Source organism: Adiantum capillus-veneris, chromosome 19, assembly GCF_014529385.1.
Source record: "Adiantum capillus-veneris isolate H3 chromosome 19, ASM1452938v2, whole genome shotgun sequence".
In the NCBI taxonomy this organism is placed as follows: Eukaryota; Viridiplantae; Streptophyta; class Polypodiopsida; order Polypodiales; family Pteridaceae; genus Adiantum; species Adiantum capillus-veneris.
The window spans coordinates 5,393,778-5,416,771 of NC_140949.1; the positions used below are offsets into that span (position 1 = coordinate 5,393,778).

General features: G+C 45.7%; 1 protein-coding gene across 2 annotated transcripts in view; it reads left to right on the forward strand.

The window, feature by feature from the left end:
• The window catches only part of LOC147433492 (DEA(D/H)-box RNA helicase family protein), a 79,832-nt gene extending 57,224 nt beyond the window's left edge, over positions 1–22,608 (forward strand). For both annotated transcript variants that reach the window (XM_086490174.1, XM_086490175.1), the window contains exon 9: positions 21,703–22,608. In XM_086490174.1, the coding sequence (XP_086346300.1) occupies positions 21,703–22,070 (368 nt within the window). In that variant the 3' untranslated portion in view covers positions 22,071–22,608. The remainder of the gene's footprint in view (positions 1–21,702) is intronic.
• The last annotated feature ends 386 nt before the right edge of the window (positions 22,609–22,994 follow it).

Below are 22,994 nucleotides of genomic sequence, written 5' to 3' on the forward strand. Positions count from 1 at the left end.
TCTCACTTATAAATCCAATAATTCATTTAGAATTATTTTTTTGTCAGATAAAGCCAATTTAGCAACAGACATCTGTATGGTAGTGTCTCTGAGAAAAACAGCAGATCGAAACAAATCTTGGATCCTTCTCTTGTAAGTGAGCTTAATGGCTTATGCCCTGTAAGACATGAGCGTTGAAGACGGAAGCGCGCCTTATGCGCGATGAAGTAAGGGTGGGAGTGACTAATAAGCCCGGGTTAGAGGGCGAAGATATCTCAAATAAAAATACAATAGCTCTGTCTGCTCTTTTGTAGGACTGGTATGCTTTCATAAAAGCACACGCCTGATGCTCTGATACCATTGTCACAAGAGGGGAACCACGTGCCATAGAAAAGAATAGATTGAACAGACTTTAGCACTTCAATAACAACTGAACTGAGAGAGAGAAACGACACGCGACACGGAGTGGCGGAATTCCACCCCAGAGAGTATTGGCTCCAAACCTTGGCGCCCCTTTCGGTATTTCTTTATATTACTGCTGATTTGCAAAGTACAGCAGCCGGGGAGCACATCCTCTGCAAGCTGTACGTTGAAGAGTGTCAGAGAGGGCCCCCAATGCTCATATTTAAAGTCCCAAAGCCTAAAAGCATCAAATATGAAAAGCTGACCCCAAAAAAACGCTTTCCTAAAATTTCAGATTTTCCTAAAATTCCGTCGCGAATTGCGGAACGTCCGTACAGGTGCCACGTCATCATGTTTTGATGTGCAAAGTCCTTTGAGTGTGTCTGCTTTATTTTTAATGCCTTTATGTCACTTGGAGCCCCATTGGACAGGGTCCCCATAAGTTGGTAGGACTTCTTCTTTTGTTACTTGTTCTTCTTAGGGTTTAGGCCCCTCGGCCGGCATTTGCAAGTTGACTCCATTCTTCAGGGCTTTGACACGTCAGTAGTTTGTTACAATCACCTGAGGCATCGAAGTGAACCTCTAATGGTTTCCTTAAGTCTGGCACTATCAAAATAGGCCCATGGCTTAATAGATACTTTAGCCTACCAAAGGCACCTTGTTGTCTCGATCCCCACATGAAAGGGATCTTTTTCCTTGTTAGGTCATGAAGTGGTCCTACTACTTGAGCAAAGCCTCGAATAAACCTCAGATAGTAAGAACAAAATCCCAAAAAACTTCGTACATCATGTTCCATAGTGGGAGTTGGCCAATCGTGCATGACTTGGATCTTTGCGGGATCCATTTTCACCTGGTTGTGTGAGACTATATGGCCGAGATAGTGTATCTCAATGAGGAAGAACTCACTCTTCTTTGCATTCACATGCAACTCATGCTTTCGCAATTCCTAAAACACTATGTCCAAGTGCTTCCGATGTTCCTCCTCAGTCTTTGAAAAGACAAGTATGTCATCAAAGAACACTCTTGTGAAAGCTCGGTGTGGGCTGAAAATTCGATCCATCATTCGATTGAATGTGGTAGGAGCATTGGTCAAGCCAAACAACATTACCAAAAATTCATAAAGTCCAAAAGTTGTGCGAAAGGTAGTCTTATGGACATCCTTAGGGGCTATGCCTATCTGATGATACCCGCTTTTTAAGTCAGTACGACTAAAGATGCTTGCTCCCTGCAACGTATCGAGAATATCATCATTCTGGGGTTTTGGAAAGCGATTCTTGATAGTGATCTTGTTTAGAGATTGATAATCTATGCACATTCGAAACATGCCGTCCTTCTGCACCAGTAGAACTGGAGAGCAGTAGGGCGAAGTACTTGGTCGTACTAGACCTTTTTCCAGAAGCTCGTTGACTTGCTTCAAAATTTCCCCTTGGTGAGCAAGACTAACCCGATAGGGGGGCAGGTTTGGGGGAGAACTACCTGGTACGAGATCAATGCGATGACCTTCCGGACGTTCCGGAGGTAGCTTGTCTGGTAGAGTATCCGTGATACAATCTTTATACTTTTCAAGAAATTGAAAACGTTTAACTTCCAAACTAGAGAGCGAACCCTCATTAGTTTTATCTCTTTCATGTGCGAAAATCAAGTAAGCAGAAACGCACTTCTTTATTTCCTTCTTAATGAAGATGTGGCTTACAATAGGGAAGAGCCAATCCCATGCATCAACAAAAATTTTAATGTTCTTGCTCTCATGCTCAAAAGCAAGGGTCTTTTCTACATAATCTGGGACCGGTTGCATATGGTAATGCCATGGCATAACCCAAGATGATATCACATCCCTCTATAGGTGCCATCAAAAAACATTTGTGGTCCTTGTATTCACCAATCCGAAATTTGAGTTTTCCTTGCACGGGAGTTGCATTGGTGGTCAACGCCTCGAATGCCAATCCGGAAGTGACCGGAGTTCCAAGCTGAGCCGGTGTAAGGCCCAAGCGTTCTGCAGTTTCCAGTGAGATGAAGTTGTCCGTTGATCCAGGGTCATAGAGGATCAACACCTGCTGGTTATTCACAGATCCCTAGGCTTTGAGGAGCTGGCGCTTCCCTTTCTCGGTTGCTGTATTCCCTTGCACATCAGGAATGTAATTCAAGCTTGGTGGAGCGGGTTCCTTCTTCGAAGATGCTTGTTCCTGTCGTTTGTTGCCGAATAGGGTAGTTGGGCTTCATATGTCCTTTTTCACCACAGTAGAAGCACCTTTCTTGTTCTTTGAAGGTCTGTACTTGGTTCGGGGTGAGATACTTAAGCCGTTTTCCGGTACTCTCTGGCTTCTTAGGCTGATCTGGGTCCTCTAGGAAACGCTTTTTGCCTTGGTTGCCATGGTCATCATAAACCGCTCTTTGCCTTGCACGGTTTGTGCTATGTTCCATCCGTCTGGGGGTACCAGTGGAATGTAAATCCTCGGCAATGATTGCCTCTCCATCATCTACTGAGGGTGTCGTGTGGGTACACCTTCATGCTCTTCCGAAGCGGTGGTTGAAGACCTGCTTCAAACTTTCGCATCTTTTCCTCATCGGAAATCTTCATGAAAGGGGTAACTTTCAGAAGAACCGATTAAAACTTGTCAACATAAGCCATGACTTTCTCTTGTTCCTTTCGGGCGAGCCAGTCCCATTCCTTCCGAATGTCCTTTTCGAAATCAGGTGGAAGAAATTGTTCATAGAATTCAGCTTTGAATTGAGCCCAGGTTCTGGCTCGAGTACCTTCCAAAATTTTGGCTAGCCACCAGTTGCTTGCAGTCTCCTTGAGATGCATCCCAACATGACGCAACTTGGATTCTTCATTGAAGTTTCCTTTGGCAAAAGCAACGTCAAACTGCCTGATGAAAGACAGTGCCTTGGAGATATCTCTCCGTCCTGTGTAGTTATCAAACTTCACATCCTTGTCACCGGATTTGAAAATCCGCATCTTGCGGTGACATCTGCGGTTATCCCTCTTGAACTGGGGCTTCTCTTTAGTAGTATGTAGGGAAGTAGTAGGTGTTTTCTTCTTGGAAGAAGATTTAGATACTGTATGAGAAGTAGATGTAGTAGTATAGCCTGGAGAGTATGATGGAGAAGAGATAGAGACATCCTTGCTTTCGTTAAGCAGAGAAAGTTCTTTTTCTTGGCCCTTGTTCTTGGAAGGCCGTTTGTCTTGATCTGGAGATCCCTTGTGCGTTTCGGCATCTCTTTCCGCACCATCCCCCTGCGGGTTACTTCCATTAGAAGGATTTTCTTGACGCCCATCGGCATTCGTTCCTTGCGGCTTCTTGATTCCGTCCAAAGCCTTTTGGACAGCCGACAACGAAACGAGTTGTTGCAATTCCGCGAGTTGGGCTCTCACTTGCTGAAGTTCGTCTTTAGCGGTTCTTCCGTGGCTTGTCATGGTTCTTCCCGTTCCTCCTCCGAATTCCTCCTTTGCAAAGAGAGAGAGGAATCCGAGCTCTGATACCACTGTCACAAACAGGAGCACCATACGAATAATCCACAAGATGAAAATAAATAATCTTTGAACTAAACAGAGTTGAGGGAGAAGTATGACACAATATTTTGGACCAGAAAATGGGCTGGCCTCCCCGCTTAAAGAGAATCCTTTATTAGGGAGAATCTTTTTACAAGCACAAGAACCGGAGAAAATCCCTTCGTTCTAATTCTCAGACTCGATGGTCGTTCCTTCGCGTGAGGGAAATCTGAGAGACGAGCTCTCAATCCTTTTCCGTTTGTACTCGGAGTCGAGACTCTGCAGATAATTCCCGAATTCCATTCTCGAAATTTCCAAGCATAGGTCGAAGCCTTCTCGCTTCTCCCTCACGATGAAGTACGTGCAAACACACATACACAAACACGGGACAACAATTCGTATGGCGAATCCACAATAGATACCTATCGCTCTTGCGTGGGAAAAGCGACTTCTGTGCTTCGTAGTCTCGCAATCTCTTGCGTTCCCGGCACTAGAGTCTTCTCTTGTTGGCGCTTGCAACTCCTTCCTCTGAGTGAGGGCATGGGATGCTTTTATAGCTCCCCTGGCCACGACATGAATAGCTGAGCAGAGGTTGCCCGTGTAGAGATCCCGACGGTTTTTTTTTTTTTTTGGCTGTGCTACCCGAAATAGGGAGAGAGAAATTGATGGCTGGTTTTGTTGCTTTATTTTCAAGGTGGCTGTCCACTTATTAAGTGGGCGGTCGGCATATTTTAAAACTGGTCTGAACGTGTCCAAAAACTCAATAAAACCTTATAAGTTAAAAACAATGCTTTTCACAGCACTTCCCAGGCGTCCCTGGATGCAACCACATGCACAAATGCAATGCAGACATAGATTCCTTGCGGGAAAGAGTTTGCTCTTCTTGGAAAACTCGTTAAAATATTCCGCTTTTCTTAAAAAGCTTCTCAGAACCCATCTTTATTCTTGTGCTTGTGTCTTTACGCGTATTCCTCTTTCCGGTTCTTGTTTCTTGCCAGACCAACGAGATATTCTCTTTCCGATGCTCCCGTCACCCCATCACGTGACGCATCAGGAATATACGTTTCCCGGTCTCTCCCACCGAACTAACGGTAAAACTCCTTCGCGATGCTTAATGTCACGCATCATATGACGCATAAGAGTTTTCCGAACCTGATTGCTTTTAATAATTCCAGTAGATCTACAGTTCCTAACCTTACGGTTCAAGTGCACATATTTAACTATCCTAATTTCAATAAAAAGAAATTACTCTAGAAAATAAGAAAATAAGAAAGTAGTCCATTTAGCAACATGAGGGGTCGGCGAGAGCAACAACGAGCTTATTGAAAGATTTACATTTTATTAGCGCTGATATTTTTTAATAAGCCTTCCTTTAATTTTCTTACTTGGCTTCCCACTTATTAAGTGGGCGACCTATTAAAAGTATGTGAAACATGTCAAAACTCATTGAGCTGAAAACTGATGCTACACAACACTTCCTAGGCGTCCTTGGATGCAATTCTCATGCATAGTGTAACAAACTGCTGACGTGTCAAAGCCTAAAGAATGGAGCCAACTTACAGATGTGGCCGAGGGGCCTAAACTATCACAAAGTGATGACGTGGCTGCTCGAGAGCACAAACCCTAACCCTAATTTTTGCTAGAAATCCTAAATGCTTAAACCCTAATTTTGGAAATCCCTAACCCTAAAACCTGCAAACCCTAATTCTAGAAATCCTAACCCTAAAATTTGCAAACCCTAACCCTAAAACTGCAAAAACCCTAACCCTAACCCTAACCCTAACCCTAACCCTAACCCTAAGGGCAGTAGGGAGATTTCCGAAAATTGCGTTGGTTGATGACGTGGCAGGTTGTATGGATTTCCGTGATTTACGCTAGCAGCTTTTTGGCTTTGCTTTTGGACCAAATGCTTTTCAGTTTGAAGGCTTTTCACTGTTATTGCTTTTTAGGCCAAGGGCCCTTAAATATGTGGTTAGGGCTCATTCTCTGGCATGCTTCCTGGAGAAGGTGCAGAGTGTGGAGTACCGGCTTGTACTTTGATGATGCAATATAAAGAAATACCGAAAGGGGCGCCAAGGTTTGAGGCCAATACTCTCTGGGGTGGAATTCCGCCACTACGTGTCGCGTGTCGTCTCTTTCTTTCAGTTGTTATTTAAAGTGCTTAAAGTTGTTCAGTCTGTTCTTTTCAATTGGCACGTGGTGCCCGCCTTGTGACAGTGGTATCAGAGCATCAGGCGTGTGCTTTTCTGAAAGCATACCGGTCCTATAAAAGAGTAGACAGAGCTATTGGAATTTTTATTTGAGGTATCCTCGCGTATCCTCTATTTGAGGTATCCTCGCCCTCCAACCCGGACTTATTAGCCACTCCCACCCTTACCTCGTCGCGCATCGGGCGTGCTCCCTTCTTCACCGCTCATGTCTTACAGGGCCTAAGCCAATCAAGATCACTTGCAAGAGAAGAATCCGGATTTGTTTCAAGTCATTGTTTTTTCTCAGATGCAGTGCCACGCAGATGTTGATGTCTACAGCTACCAAGCAACATACTCCCAAGTACTTGACAAGCTTTCAAGGAAATTTTTTTCTTGCCCGAAGTTATATATTTTCTGACATCTTCCTTTGGAGTGCAACTTCTGGCAGAGTGGGGTATCCTGAAATGCTTGCCATGGAAACCCTAGTAGATTATAACTTGAAATTTCTCAACATCTCTTAGTGGATGTCTTTTCATGAGCAGATGACCTTGGAGGTCCAGTGCGATTGCTATCTTGGGACTACCATCGCCGCCAAAGAAACACTGTTTGTCCAAGAGCTGATGGACCATGCTGTGCTCGGCTACAACCCTATGGGATGAACCTAACCCTGATTTTTGGTGCAGGTTTCAGGATGGAAAGTCAATCGACTTTTCGAGCTCGCTTGATGTCGAGATTGCTTTTTAAGTTTGAAAACTATTTGAGAACTTGTTTGGTGATCTTGTTTGGAATTTGTTTGAAATGGATGGTATCTGTTTTGAACCTAATTTGAATTATTTGACTCTGGTTTCAATACTGGTTTCATTGATTGGTGATTTTTTACTCCCGGGTTGAGTGAGAAATACTATTTTGGTATTGTTTGAACCTCGGAACGACGCATGCCGATGCCTGGGGAGCGTTTCGTTGTATGCTAGAAAACCTTCGAACGACGCAGGCCGATGCTTGGGGAGCGTTTGGTTGTATGCTTGAACCTCCGAGCGACGCAGAGTGCGGCCTGGGGAGCGTTTGGTTGTATGCTTGAACCTCCGAGCGACGCAGAGTGCGGTCTGGGAAGTGTTTAGTTGTATAGTCCTCTGAGCTCATGGCCCGGACCTTTTTAGGTTATTTGCGGGGGGAGTGACGAGGTAGTCGTTTAGTAGCTTCATACCGCAGACCGTTTGTCTCGGGGGAGTGCTCAGCGGCGCTGTTTGTTGTGTCTCGTAACATGCATATGTAAGCATTTGTGTTGCATTGTGATGTGCCAATTACTGAATATTCCTAATTGGATGAGATTGCCTGGGTATGTAATTTTAGTGCATCAAGACACCTGTGGAAGATCAGTACGGTCTGGGTGTGATGGCTAATTTTACTACGCCGGAATATCAAGAGTTCCGGTCTGGACGAAAGGAGAAGCTAACTCCTTGATCAAAACAGCCGAAAGGAGAAGCTAACTCCGTGATCAAAACAATCGAAAGGAGAAGCTAACTCCTTGATCAAAAGAGCAGAAAGGAGAAGCTAACTCCTTAATAAAAAAAGCAAACTGATTGTCCCTCGGAAATTTTTGAGCTGACTTGAGTTGTTTTGCAGATATGCTGTAATCGCAGACAATTACTCTCTTTCAAGAAGGGGAGATGTAACAAACTGCTGATGTGTCAAAGCCTAAAGAATGGAGCCAACTTACAGATGTCGCCGAGGGGCCTAAACTATCACAAAGTGATGACATGGCTGCCCGAGAGTAGAAACCCTAATTGTTGAAACCCTAATTTTGGAAACCCTAACTCTAAAACCTGCAAACCCTAATTCTCGAAACCCTAACCCTAAGAATTGCAAACCCTAATTTTGGAAACCCTAACCCTAAGAAGTACAAACCCTAATTTTGGAAACCCTAACCCTAAGAATTGCAAACCTAATTTTGGAAACCCTAACTCTAAGAAGTGCAAACCCTAATTCTGGAAACCCTAACCCTAAAACTGCAAAAACCCTAACCCTAACCCCAAGGGCAGCAGGGAGATTTTTGAAAATTGCGTTGCTTGCTGACGTGGCAGGCTGTACGGATTTTCGTGATTTACGTTGGCAGCTTTTTGGCTTTGCTTTTGGACCAGATGCTTTTAAGTTTGAAGGCTTTTCATTGTTATTGCTTTTTAGGCCAAGGGCCTTTAAATATGAGGTTAGGGCTCATTCTTTGGCATGCTTCGTGGAGAAGGTGCAGAGTCTGAAGTACCGGCTTGTACTTTGATGATGCAATATAAAGAAATACCGAAAGGGGCGCCAAGGTTTAGGGCCAATACTCTCTGGGGTGGAATTCTGCCACTCCGTGTCGTGTGTCGTCTCTCTTTCAGTTGTTATTTGAAGTGCCTAAAGTTGTTCAGTCTGTTCTTTTCTATTGGCACGTGGTGCCCGCCTTGTGACACATAGATGCAATATCGGTACAAATTCCATGCGGGAAAGCATCTTTTTTTAGAAAAAGATTCTCAGAACCCATCTTTATTCTTGTGCCTGTGTCTTTACGCGTATTCCTTTTTCTAGTTCGGATATCCTTCTAGACCAAAGGAATATTCTCTATCCGATACTCCCGTCACCCATCATGTGACGCATCTCGTACTTCCCATGGACGATGAAGCCTATGATGTTCCAGACCCGTACTTGTTCTATGTAGACGAACTACCTGAAGAGATCCTTCCCAAAAATCCTCCTTTGCCTCTGGCGGCTTCGGAACCACTTCCATTGCCCGTCAGTTCTCGTCCTGTTCTCGAGTCTCAGCCAAAGCCAGAACCCGCTCTAGAAACAGTTCCTACTTCCAAGTTATCAGTTACTTTCTCTAAGCAGTCAGCATGATTGGATCACAAGATGGTGACAAGAATATTCTAGCCGATGATCCGATAGCAGTTCTCAAAAAGTAGATGGCAGCAATTTCAACAAGTCTCGCATCGATTCACACTCGCTTGGATCAGATGCAAATGCAAACCTCTTCTCGGAGTCACCTAACTGCTTCTCTGAGTCACCTAACTGCGCATGCTCGGTGCTCATACTTTCATGTGCTCTTTCTAGAACTGTGTCATGCCAAGGAAGAGACATGGAATGTGACTTCCTGACATACATACTTTTCAGCTTTTCATGAAAAATCCACATACACTCGTGCTCATCCATGAGAGAAACGTGCTAAACATACAATATGTCATGCCTAGGAAAAGGGATCACATAATGATGCTGACTAAAATACAGGAAACGATCACGAATGAAACATTCGAACAATGCGTGCGTATCAATCATGTGAACACATAATACTTCCTGTGAGAGTTCTTTGGACCTAAGCTCGAGAGCCAAGATCGGTTCTTCCTGAATGATCGAATCGTTCTGTGGGGGTTCTTTGGACCTCGACCCGAAAGCCAAGATTGGTTCTTCGTGATTGATCGAATCTACCACGAGGTTAGCTTCGCTAGAAAAAGCATCCACTAACACATCATCCTTGTGAACAATCACATCATCTTCATGCAACTCATCATGCTTGTGAGAAATCACATCTTGATCATGCAAATCATCATGCTTGTCATTGGCAATCCAAATCATCATGCTTACCAATATCATTCAAATCATCATGCTTATCTTTGTCATCCAAATCATCATGCTTGTCATTCAAACCATCATCATGCTTCACACAATCATGCAAATCCTGTGTGTCATGCTTTGGAGAAGAAGAGACTAAGAGAGTCTCCTTTCCCCAAATCTCTTGCATCTGTGCCTGAACTTGAGAATAGAGTCGCCGGAACTCTTTGTTTTGTCGGTCGCTCTGCTCTTGTATTGCTTTTCTTTCTGCTTTGTCTTCTGCATGTCTGCGATCCATTTCTGCTTTTTTTACTTTGGCTTCCAAGCGGGCTTGCTCGCTTGCACGGGCTATGACTGCCATTGTTTCTTGGTACTTACGCTCTATGGTTGCGATTCTTTCTTCGCTTTCTAACTTCCTGTCCATCATCCTCTTGTCAAAAGCCTCCATAGGAGTTAGCGCGATCCTTGTCGTAGATGGAAAAGGGGGAGGGTCGGAAAAACCTCCTGGTGGGGAAATCCCTTCTTCGCCTCTCTCATGCTCATCACCTCCAAGCGAAGTATCCATTCCGCTTCGAGTGATGACTAGTCTGAAGTCGTGGGTTCTTGTGGGTTCTTAAGTTCACGAGGAACTTGGGTTCTTGGGGGTCTTGGTTCTTGAGGTTCTTGAGCTCTTCTTTCGCTTGCAAATCGCGTTTGAGAAGGATCTTCTCTTCACCCGAGTTCTACTCCTTTCCGTGCGGGCGCACCCCTTGGCGGCCTTGCGCTCACACCAAGGTTGCTTTTTCCCACCTCACGTTGATTGGCCGGTTGCTAAGTGCATGGTCCGCTCTCAATGAGTGAAAAGGGGAGGCTGGACAAGCCCTTCTTTCTTGGGATTCTTGTCACTCTTCAACAAAACACGATTAAGAATCGACACGCCGAAGCGAACTTGGGTTCGAACGACCGCAACAAGCAAAAAAAAATATGTGGTTCTTTCCTTGAGTGATACAAAACACTGGCAAAGCTCTGATACCAATGTAAGGTACAACGGAATGAATGTTTGCGCTTTGCTCAAGATGAGTGCTCCGAACTGTGCTCAAGGTTCCTTTTGTTCCTTTTGTTCCTTTTGTTCTTATGGAAGGTAGAGCCTTCCGTTCGTAATGAGAGAGTGCTATGATCACAAACAAAGTGAATGGACACTGTGCGTGCAAGTGTATGAGACTGAGAGATAGAGAAGAGAATACGACATTAGAGACGTTGTAAAACCCTCCTCCGAAGGCCCCACTCTCGTCGGCGAGAGTGGTCTACTTTGATTGCACAAAGGTGTACAATGCATATGCAATGGACTGATGCAACTTGGACTATGCCGATGACGACGACTTAGGGCTGAAATCTGGGATCTTTTATTTGCTGAATTTCATGGCTGTTTCAGGGCTGAAAATGACTGTTTCACTGCTGTCTCAAGGGCTGAAATTGAATGGTTCCGTCGGGGTTCATGCTGATGATAAAAAATGCTGATGATGTAGCTCCATCAGGGTACGTTTTAGGGTTCCTATCGTTGGCTGAAAACGCTGGATTTTGCAGGTTTGTCAATGCTGAAAAACGCTGAAATGGCCAGCAGTACTAGCGTTAGTAGTTTGCTGAAAAACGCTGAGATGGAGGGAAAAAACGCCATCATAGAATGTGTGATGGCGATATCTGCAAGAGAAGGAAAACGCCAGTGAATGGGACTTGATGGCGATGCTGGGGGATCTGCAATGGCTAGGATGTTGAGGGTGATGGCAATCAAGGCAAGGCCTGAAGCGCTGAGCACTGGAAAATGCCCGCGAAGATGGAGGTCCAAAAATGCTGGGGATGCTGTGGGGGGGGGGGTTTACTGTTGAGAAGTTGCCTGTTGAGCGGGAAGCTCCTGCTGCCTCTTCTGTCAGAAAATGCTAACTTGGGTTTGCTTATATATTAACTTAGCAAAATTGCCCTACCTACTTATGTTGGAAAGTCACTTAAAAATAATAAGTGAAAATAACCAAAAATATGGAAAATAGGCTAAATGCACTGGAAAATTCCCGTGACTGAATCTGATGGATTTTGAAGGGAATACTGATGATCATGCTGTGTGCAACCAGAGGATATGCATCTATGCTAAGTGACTGGGCATGCACGGTCTACGAATAGACTCACAAAAGTGCTAGATCACTGCTAATCTAGACTTGACTGGAGTGACTGAACCTTGATCATGCTGTAGCTTGTCCACGGACACATAGGGTTGGATGTGTCACGTGACATCCCCTCCTTTTCAAAGTGAGGTACTGGTACCGAACTGTATGGCGTCGAGGGAGATCGCCAATAGCATCCGGAATCTTGGAAGGGACTCTTCGCCAGCCCACTCTGAGGTGTGGGTCGTGCGGTACTTGAACTTCATAAAGGTCTGCAACGCTTGCTTCTTTGGGCCGCGCTGAAAGCGACACAAAGTCTTCTGTGGCTTCTTCCTTGCTTCAACTTCGTCTAGAGACCTGCTTCTTTCGTCTTCAAGAATCTCCATGGTTGAAAATTCCTGAAACCAGTTCCAACACAAAACCATGAACATACCCATTCCATGTATAGTGAAGGAAGAAAATCTTGTCTTCGCTAAAGTCTGTGTATGCAATGTAGATGAACATAGAGACGGAGTGACAACCCGTTCATCAAACACATGCAAACAATGAGATTGAATCTTTCTCTTATGATCTAGAGCAATCAACTTTGGCAATTCACAATGGAAAAGCGCATGCTCGGTTCTCGTACTTTCATGTGCTCTTTCTACAACTGTGTCATGCCAAGGAAGAGACATAAAATGTGACTTCCTGACATACATACTTTTCAGCTTTTCTCGAAAAATCCACATACACACGTGCTCATTCATGAGAGAAACGTGCTCAACATACAATATGTCATGCCTAGGAAAAGGGCTCACATAATGATGCTGACTAAAATACAGGAAACGATCACGAATGAAACATTCGAACAATGCGTGCGTATCAATCATGTGAACACATAATACTTCTTGTGAGGGTTCTTGGGACCTAGGCTCGAGAGCCAAGATCTGTTCTTCCTGAATGATCGAATCGTGCTGTGGGGGTTCTTTGGACCTCGACCCGAAAGCCAAGCTTGGTTCTTCGTGATTGATCGAATCTACCACGAGGTAAGCTTCACTAGAAAAGCATCCACTAACACATCATCCTTGTGAACAATCACATCATCTTCATGCAACTCATCATGCTTTTGAGAAATCACATCTTGATCATGCAAATCATCATGCTTGTCATTGGCAATCCAAATCATCATGCTTATCTTTGTCATCCAAATCATCATGCTTGTCATTCAAACCATCATCATGCTTCACACAATCATGCAAATCCTGTGTGTCATGCTTTGGAGAAGAAGAGACTGAGAGAGTCTCCTTTCCCCAAATCTCTTGCATCTGTGCCTGAACTTGAGAATAGAGTCGCCGGAACTCTTTGTTTTGTCGGTCGCTCTGTTCTTGTATTGTTTTTCTTTCTGCTTTGTCTTCTGCGTGTCTGCGATCCATTTCTGCTTTTTTTACTTTGGCTTCTAAGCGGGCTTGCTCGCTCGCACGGGCTATGACTGCCATTCTTTCTTGGTACTTACGCTCTATGGTTGCGATTCTTTCTTCGCTTTCTAACTTCCTGTCCATCATCCTCTTGTCGAAAGCCTCCATAGGAGTTAGCGCGATCCTTGTCGTAGATGGAAAAGGGGGAGGGTCGGAAAAACCTCCTGGTGGGGAAATCCCTTCTTCGCCTCTCTCATGCTCATCACCTCCAAGCAAAGTATCCATTCCACTTCGAGTGATGACCAGTCTGAAGTTGTGGGTTCTTAAGTTCATGAGGAACTTGGGTTCTTGGGGGTCTTGGTTCTTGAGGTTCTTGAGGTTTTCTTTCGCTTGCAAATCGCGTTTGAAAAGGATCTTCTCTTCACCCGAGTTCTGCTCCTTTCCACGGGCACACCCCTTGGCGGCCTTGCGCTCACACCAAGGTTGCTTTTTCCCACCTCACGTCGATTGGCCGGCTGCTAAGTGCATGGTCTGCTCTCAATGAGTTAAAAGAGACACAAGGGGAGGTTGAACAAGCCCTTCTTTCTTGGGATTCTTATCACTCTTCAACAAAACACGATTAGGAATCGACACGCCCAAGCGAACTTGGGTTCGTACGACCTCAATAAGCAAAATAAATTTTGTGGTTCTTGTGGTTCTTTCCTTGAGTGATACAGAACACTGGCAAAGCTCTGATACCAATGTAAGGTGCAGCGGAATGAATGTTTGCGCTTTGCTCAAGATGAGTGCTCCGAACTGTGCTCAAGGTTCCTTTTGTTCTTATGGAAGGTAGAGCCTTCCGTTCGTAATGAGAGAGTCTATGATCACAAACAAAGTGAATGGACACTGTGCGTGCAAGTGTATGAGATTGAGAGATAGAGAAGAGAATACGACACTAGAGACGTAAAACCCTCCTCCGAAGGCCCCACTCTCGTCGGCGAGAGTGGTCTACTTTGATTGCACAAAGGTGTACAATGCGTATGCAATGGACTGATGCAACATGGACTATGCCGATGACGACGACGGTGGTGATGACGACGACTTAGGGCTGAAATCTGGGATCTTCTATTTGCTGAATTTCATGGCTGTTTCGGGGCTGAAAATGACTGTTTCACTGCTGTCTTAAGGGCTGAAATTGAATGGTTCCGTCGGGGTTCATGTTGATGACAAAAAACGCTGATGATAGCTCCATCAGGCTGCGTTTTAGGGTTCCAATCGTTGCCTGTTGAGCGGGAAGCTCCTGCTTCCTCTTCTGCCATAAAATGCTAACTTGGGTTTTCTTATATATTAACTTAGCAAAATTGCCCTACCTACTTTTGTTGGAAAGTCACTTAAAAATAATAAGTGAAAATAACTAAAAATAGGGAAAATAGGCTAAATGCATTGGAAAATTCCCCTGACTGAATCTGATGGATTCTGAAGGGAATACTGATGATCATGCTGTGTGCAACCAGAGGATATGCATCTATCCTAAGTGACCGGGCATGCACGGTCTACGAATAGACTCACAAAAGTGCTAGATCACTGCTAATCTAGACTTGACTGGAGTGACTGAACCTTGATCATGCTGTAGCTTGTCCACGGACACATAGGGTTGGATGTGTCACGTGAGACCGACCCTCGTTGAGTACCTGGTCGTGAATGCCGCGATTGTGGACAAGTTCCCCCTCGTGAGCCATGCCCTACCTTTAAGTCTTTCTTGTTTGATGGTGGTAAAGTTGAAGATTTATTGATCCTTTCCTTGTGCAAGAGGACCCTTAATAGTTCTAAGAGGCAACAACTCCCTCGACCTCCCCCTCAATTGGAAGCCTTAATACCCACTGAGAAAGCTGAAGATTCAAACGATTCTGGTTCTTGTGCGACAACCCTTCTTTGGCCGTGATCCAGGCAGAAAAACTCACCTCGTCACCACCCTTGCAGAATAAAGTCTTTGTTTCTGAACCGATACCAAATGCAGTGGTGAATGATAAGTTTTCAAACTTGAAGATAAATCAAATGCAGACTCTTGCAGCATGACTTTAGTCGCTGCAATTCAATCTTTGGACACAACTTGTTCGACAAGTAAACCTTTACAGATGGATATACCTCCAAACCCTACTCTGTCTTAGTCTACGACATCCCTTCAAGAGGATTTTACTGCTCCAGACAAACCAATGGAATACCTTGGAGATTTTCAACCAATGGTTCTCACTCAACAGAAAACTCAAGTCAGTTTACCAATAGTTTCACTCGAAGCAAATAAAGATGCAATCTTTTCTAGGACAAAGCTCGAAGTTACAAATGACTTTGGCAAAGGCACTAATCAAGTTGCAGATATGATCAGTTTTCACTTTGGCAAAATAGTTATGGTCAATAACAATGCCATGACATGGGACTTAACAAAAGGAGCTTTGGATGCAGAAGCACTACAACAATACCTTTTCCTTCTACCGAAGTTTCTTCTACTACCCTGGGTTTTATTTTAAATGGGAGGAATGTCACGATTGTGGCGTATTCTTTATCTTTGTATTACCTTCCTTGCTTGGTTCTCTTGCAGATACGAAGACGTACCAAATCAGAGACCCCTGTTCTCGAAAGGATCCTCTTCGCTCAAGAGTCGCACGTGTTTAGCGAATAGCCATGCCTCTTCAGCGAATGGCTGCACCTTTATGCTGAAGGGTCACCACTCTACAACAGAGGGACACGACTATTGGCCTAGAGTCATGTCTCTTGACCTATGGTCATGTCTTTTCATCGTGTCTCTTCAGTTTCTATATAAGAATACCCTTGTAACACATTTGAAGCATATCATCAATCAATCAAACACATATTTTTTTGAGTCTTGTCTTTGAGTCAAGTTAGCACACCCTGGACCATGGTGAAAAAAGGCCCAGGGCGCCAGAGTCGAAGGAAAGCCTCTCTGCGCTCCCTCATGCGATCAGAGCTGCCCTGGAGTCCCTCGAACTGTCCTCTGAGAGTATGGATCAGGTTCAGTCAAAGATCGCGAACAGTCTCTACTGGTGGTATAGGGCGAGCCTCCAAGACGCGGAAGCAGCGGGCCCGCCAGATGAACCAGAGTGTCAGGCCGCAAATGAGCTCCCAACACTCCTCTCTCATTGCACCACTCCTGTGGAGTAAGCTCTGTATAGCAGGGCGGAGTGTAGTCGACCCCCCTACCATGGGGTTTTAAACAAGGGGTTGTCTCGGGCGCTCCTCTGTGCCAGTAAGTTGACGCTGCTCTAGGCCTCTTCGCAGCTGCTCCCAAGATCGGAGCAGACTCACAGCGAAGCGGTCCTCCAGTCTCCTGCTCAAGCCAACTTTGCGCATCTCTGTGAAAATCCATATGGTCGAAGGTCGCCAGGGGCCTCCAGCCTGAGGCACTCTAGCACTAAGGCGCTGAAACAAGAACTCCTTCCAAGGCTCCTCTCCTGGAAGAAGTTCTCTGACGATAAACTTCCCTAGAAGGGCTCTGATCTGCAGTGCTGGGTCTATGATCCCCAACCCTCCCTGAGAACAAGGAAGAATGATGACCTGCCATGCCACTTTGGCCCGGGCTATCTGAGTGTCACGTCGTGACCAAAGGAAGTTCCTGATCAGCCTCTCTACCTGACTGATGCAAGAACTTGAAAAAATCCAACAAGAAGTGATGTACCACATAGTAGCCAACAACACCTGGTTGGCCACTACAACTCTGCCTGCCAGAGAAAGTCGTGCGGAGCTCCAATGTAACAACTTCCTCCTGATGGACAGGAGGAGGGGAGCAATCTGCTGCTCGGGAGACGAGTCAAAGCTAACCTGACAGCCGAAGTATCGAACTGCAATCCCTGGGGGAATCCATCTGAATCAGGCGTAGGAGCACTAGCAACCGAGAAATTCACTAGCAACCGAGAAATTCACTGTCTTTCTCCAGTTGATCAGTGCGCCTGATGCACAACAAAAAGTCTCAAGGGCCTGCTCACACCTGTGCAGGTTGGCTTCCTGGCCATCCAAGTACAAGGCTGAGTTGTCTGTAAACTTAGCATCTAGTAGCTCATCTCCCCAAATAGGGAGCGCTAAGCCACGCAAACCAACCTGGCTCATCCCCTCAGCATAGAATAGAAAGAGGAAGGGGGCAAGAGGGCAACCTTGTCTGACCGATCGTGTGAGCATGAAACGATCACCTCTACCTCTTGACAACAGTACCTGATTGTGTGCCCGTCTGTATAAAGCTGACACACCTATGATCCAAGCATCTGAGAAGCCCATCCTGCGTAGAGTGCCCTCCAAAAAGCCCCAGTCAACTCTATCGTAGGCCTTCTCAAAATCGAGAAGAAGAATCACCAGATCCTCACCACGGAGCCACGCGAGGACAAAAGCCTCCCAAAAAGTAAAGATGTTGTCAAGGATACTACGCTCCTTGACAAAACCTGTCTGTGTCCCATGTATAATGCTCTCTAGTAGTGGCTGAATCCTCAAACTCAGAGCCTTGGCAAGAATTTTGTAGGATGAGTTGAGGATGGTGATAGGTCACCACTGTTGAATCTCATCCAAGGAGCCACCCTCCTTGGGAATGAGGTAAATCAGACCCTAACTCATGCTGTCAGGCATCTCTCTTGTGTGCAGGATGTACTGAAAAGCGTGGCAGAGATCTGAGCCAAGCAAGTCCCAGTACTCCAAGAAAAAGCTAGGAGTAAAACCATCCTCACCTGGACAGCTACCACAGGGGAGTGCTCTAAGAGCCGCGTGTAGCTTCTCTAGCTGAAGAGGTAGCTCAAGCCTCTGGCGCATCTCCTCAGTCACAAGACAAGGCATCTGTGCCCACATCTTCTCTCTGCATGCATCGTGACGCTCTGACTGAGGCTCAGTAGACAGTAGGTTTGGTAGAAGTCAATAGCAACTGCACGCATGTCCTCTGGCTCTAAAGCAACTAACCCGTTGAGCCTCCTCAACTGACTGACGTTGGCATACGTATGCCAGGGTCCCACTGCGTCAAAGAAAGCGCCTATCACTCTGTCACCCACCCGGGTCCATTGAGATGCTTGACGATGGAAAGCAAACTCATGGCGCCTCTCCTCTATGCTGACGAGCTCCTGGCGAGCCTGCTGCAACTGCTCCTCCAACCAAGGAGTGTCTGGATGATGATCCTGTATCCTCTGCAAGGAAGCAACGCCCTGTCAGAGACGCTCCTCCTCCTATCTCGTTGTAGCTAGGCGAGCCGAAGACTCCTGAAGAAAGAGACGACTAAGCTGAGCAAGTCTTGAGGCCACTCTGTCAGCAGGAGAATCCTGCATGTCTAAGCTCTCTGTCCAAAGAGCCACCACATGCTCCCTGAGTGCAGAGTCCACCCTCTCAGGGATGCAAAGCATCGTGCTCCCCCTCCTTTGTCTATGAGTCACTGTGAGGATCAATGGTGCATAATCCAAAAAGGAAGTCCTAGCCAGAATGCCAACTGTCCCACCCAAGTCACAGAAGTGGTCACTAGTGTAGAAGCGATCTATCCGAGATAGATTCACTCTTCCCACTTTGTGGTCCGAACGAGAGAAGGCGAGGCTGTCTGGGAGCCTCACAAAGCTAGAATGCTGCCACACATCTGAAACCCGCAGAGTCATACAAAAGCTCTCCCAATCTGCCAACTCAATCCCGTGCATAGTAGTATGGCTACCATCAATCCTGTCAGAGGGGTCCTCTAACATGTCAAAGTCACACCCAATGCACCATTGCTATGCCGAGATTGAACAATCTGAGACCAAAACTCTGCTCGTGCACTCGCCACATTGGGCGCATAGATGTCCAGGAAGCCCACGAGGCAACCCTGAACCTGCATAGTGATCCACTGAGCCCTGCTTGACACAATAATCCCTTTGCCCACAATGGCCTGCTGCAAAGAATCCGCAATAGTTATACATACCCCGCCCTGGACGCGTCCTGGTCCAAATGCAGCTGATCAAAAAGTCTCATATCGTCCACGCAAAAGCTGACCACAACGTCTAATGCAGCTCTCACACATGATGCTCTTGTAGCATAAGAAGATCAACCTCTCCTCCCACAAGGCATCACTAAAGCTCCTGACGCAATCGGCCCCTCTGACACTGAAACTGGGGCCCACCTAATCCTTGTACGTTCCATGGGACGATCCTCATGGGGAGCGAGAGAGACCTGATGCTGCAGCAGTAGCTAACCGCGCTATCTTCGAGGCAGGCTTGGATGGGGAGTAATCCGCATCCGAGTGTCCTCGAGATAGACGTGACTGCAAAGAGTGTCTATCCCAAGCCCAAGTAGAATGAGCCGTGCGCAAAGCAACCTCCTCTGTCCAAGAGTCCTCATGTATGTGTACATAACATGGCAGGCTCTGCGTGTCAGCAAAGAAGTGAACCACAATGTGTGTACATCCTGTTGCGTCTGGAGCATAGTTACTCAGAACGAGAATCGGGAACGGGAATGAGATGGGAACGGGGAGAAGGAGGGGGGGCCGGAACGGGAACGAGGCCGAAAAGGTCGACTAAAGTAAGGCTTGAACTACCTCCATCCAGCTTAGTCCTAAATAAACTCCTAAACAACCCAAAAACTACCTTCAAATCTGCCCTCAAACTGCACCAAATATGTTCCCCAAACAGCCTCAAATCTGCCCCCAAAAGCCTACTTTTTTGCCCTCAAATGCCTACTTTTGCCCGTTCCGCCCTGCGTTTCGCCATTTCCCCTCATGTTCCGCCCATTCTAGAACACCGTTCCGGTTACACCCGTTTCGAAACGGCGTTCCATTCCCGACGCCGTTTTGGGAACAGGACTCGTTTGGAATGCCGTTTCGGAACGTTTGGGCTGTGTTCCGTCCGTTCCGTGTTACACTGGTTTGGAGGTGTCATAGAAAACTTGGCCAACGGCCATAGAGTCTGAAGCAAGTCTGTAACCCCTAGGTCTCCCATGTGATGAGAGAACTCTAGGGCCTGTGTCTGCAGCCACTCTGACACTGAGTCTAAAGTCCACTCAGTTTGGTCCCTGCCGCATAGGGGAAAAGAGAAGCCAACCATTGAGTCCAAGGCCTCTATCCCCCTAGCTGCAAGGAACAGTACATGAACTCTGATGCATGCTGCCTTAAGGTCTAGTGAGGGGTCGCCGAGAAACCGTGTTTAGGGTTTCACACCTAAACTGCAAGATAACGCAGGGGAAGCCTCGGGAAAGCCTTGGGTGCTTGTACAGAACAATTCAGAGAGATTTCTTGCGAGGAATCTCCATATAATTCAAAGAGCAAGTGGCCCTACCGGTGTGGGAGCTTGAGGGCTACCCACAAGAGTGATCGGCACGCGAATCGAAGTGCAAAACAGACAATTACAGCTTGCTGTAATTTTTTGCAGGTTTAGGGTTTTGGTCAGTTTTGATGCCTACAAGTCCTAGGAGCTTTGGAGAAGCTAGGGAATCACCGAATATATGTTTTGGTGCAAATTGGGGGCCAAAAACAGAGAACTCAGCGTGCTGTAATTCATTGCCAGGTTTTGTAAAGTGCTTTAAAGTGCGTGGAAAGTCACTGTTTACTTGGGATTTCGTCAATGGAGGCTTCTATTGTGGTTATGCTACAAAAATCGTGTTAAGAGTAGGGGAATTTCAGCCCGATAAAAGTGGGACAACTTGTAGAATAAAGTATAAAGAAGTACCGAAAGGGGCGCCAGTCTTTGGGGCCAACAGGGTGTCTTTGTTTGCTTGGGAGCGCTCTAGCTGCCAAGCCGTGTCGACTCTCTCTCTCTCTCTCTCTCTCTCTCTCACAGTGATTTTGAAGTTTCTGTTTGCGTGTTGCTATTTATTTCTTGCTTGGAGTGTCCAAGCTTATAAGAGGTTCTGAGAAGACATCTGGTGAAGGTGGTCAAGGAGAGCACCTGCGGTTCTGCAAGCCTTAGTCGGTTCTTCTAGTTGGAAGTATGGTGGGTGCTTAAGGTCGGGAGCTATTCGTCATAGTGGAAAATCAAGCCATGGCCCACCACGTGGAGGTCGCTCCCCTAGGATCCCCCCCCCCCCCCCCCCCCCCCCCCCCCCCCTCTCTCTCTCTGCCAACAACATTTTGCAACGAATGGAAAGGGAGCAGGAAGTAATGAAAAATTAAAGTTAAGTCCATTCCAAAATACGTTTAGAATAGAAACCATTATAGAACATGCACAAGAGCTTGGCGATTTCAGGAAGTAGGTGTCATGAACATTACGAGAAACTTTTACTATGGCCTTTTAGTGAAAACATATGACATGGTCAAGGCATTATGGGAACCAGGATTACAAATTAGTTCATATACAGGTACCACAATGGGTAATGGCTAGAAACATAGACCAAATAGGGCTCTGGTGTTACCATGCAGTTGATGATTTCCGTAACGTGAATGGTCCATATGTATTCTTGGCTGTCAGAAGAACATTAAATAAATTCTCTCTCTCTCTCTCTCCCTCTCTCTCTCTCTCTCTGTCTCTCTCTCTCTGTGTGTGTGTGTGTGTGTGTGTTCTTTGGCACGTTTGTTTCTTGTTTCAAGATTGCTTATTTATAGCCTTTTTAAAACAATATAGATCCAGGAGTGTCACTGAAGGAAGCTGCCCAGGAGCGATACCAGAGGTTGAAGCTGGAAATGCAGAAAAGGGACAAGGAGGATAAGTTGCTTGAGAAGCGAAGACTCCAGGATAAAAGAAACAAGAAGAAACAAAGGAGCAGACCAAGTGAAAACGAGAACGGTCTGAATGCCGAGGAGGATGACCTCAGTAATGAGAGGCTACAGAGCGGATTGCCAGCTCAGAAGAAATATTTTGCCGATGACAGTTTTGATGAATCCGATTTGGAAGTGGAAGATCGAGAGGCTAAGACAAATGTACATGTACACAGTCTTTCGTTATCTGCACAGGAGTCACTTGCCCTCAGAATGCTGAATTTTAAAAGTTAAAAGCCTAGGCGCATCAGCAAAAGCTGGGATATTCAGAAGGCTTCTCATCGTTTGGCTAAATGCGTAATGCGTTTTATCTTACAGAAGATTTCTTCCATCTTGGATTTGCCAGAGAGCTATAGAGCCACTTATACTTTCCATGGCCGTTACATGGACGGTATAAAGAGAGTTGCAAGCGGAAAAGAAGAAATTGGTGGACTTGCTCTTTCCATGCCCTGCCCTTGGGCTCACCACTTTTGTCCAATGACCTCTTCTTTCATCAAAGAAAGCGAGCTGTGTTTTTGTAATCAAATGAGGTATACATCTTGAGCGTTGTGAAATTCACCGAGGCGGCAAGAGACTTCCTGCAGAGAAGTTGATGTTATCAGACTTGTGAAGAGTGTGAGGTCTTATGTCGAAAAGTATGCTTGCTTGGTTATAACGTCTATTTTGGCACTCAGCGTTTAGGGATGCTATTTGACCTTGTTGCATGGTGCTTTCCTAATACGATAAGATATGCTACTTTAAGGATTTCCTCAAAAACAAACATTGCCTTGTAGCATTCTTGTACAGATACTATGCATGCTTGGTAGTTATCGTGGGAGCTTCTTTGCCTTTACATTAACCAGATGTGCTTTTAGAAAAGATAGGCCCTATTCTGTAGGTTCCGTAAGTGAGTTACACCACTTCTACACCAAGGGTCTTGGGGCATCTTGGCTAGAGGATACATATGATGATGTTTCTATGCAAGTGATGTTGCACTTGAACCATTTACAAGTTAATGACTCAAGCTCTCATAGCCAAGGGTGGGTTACAATATTCATACTGAGCAAGCTGTAGACAGCAATGAGTTCTAATTTAACTTGCGACATCACATTTACATGTTCAGTTTTCTGGCTCTATGAGTCTCGCATTCACATTAAGTTGACATGAAGATGTAACATC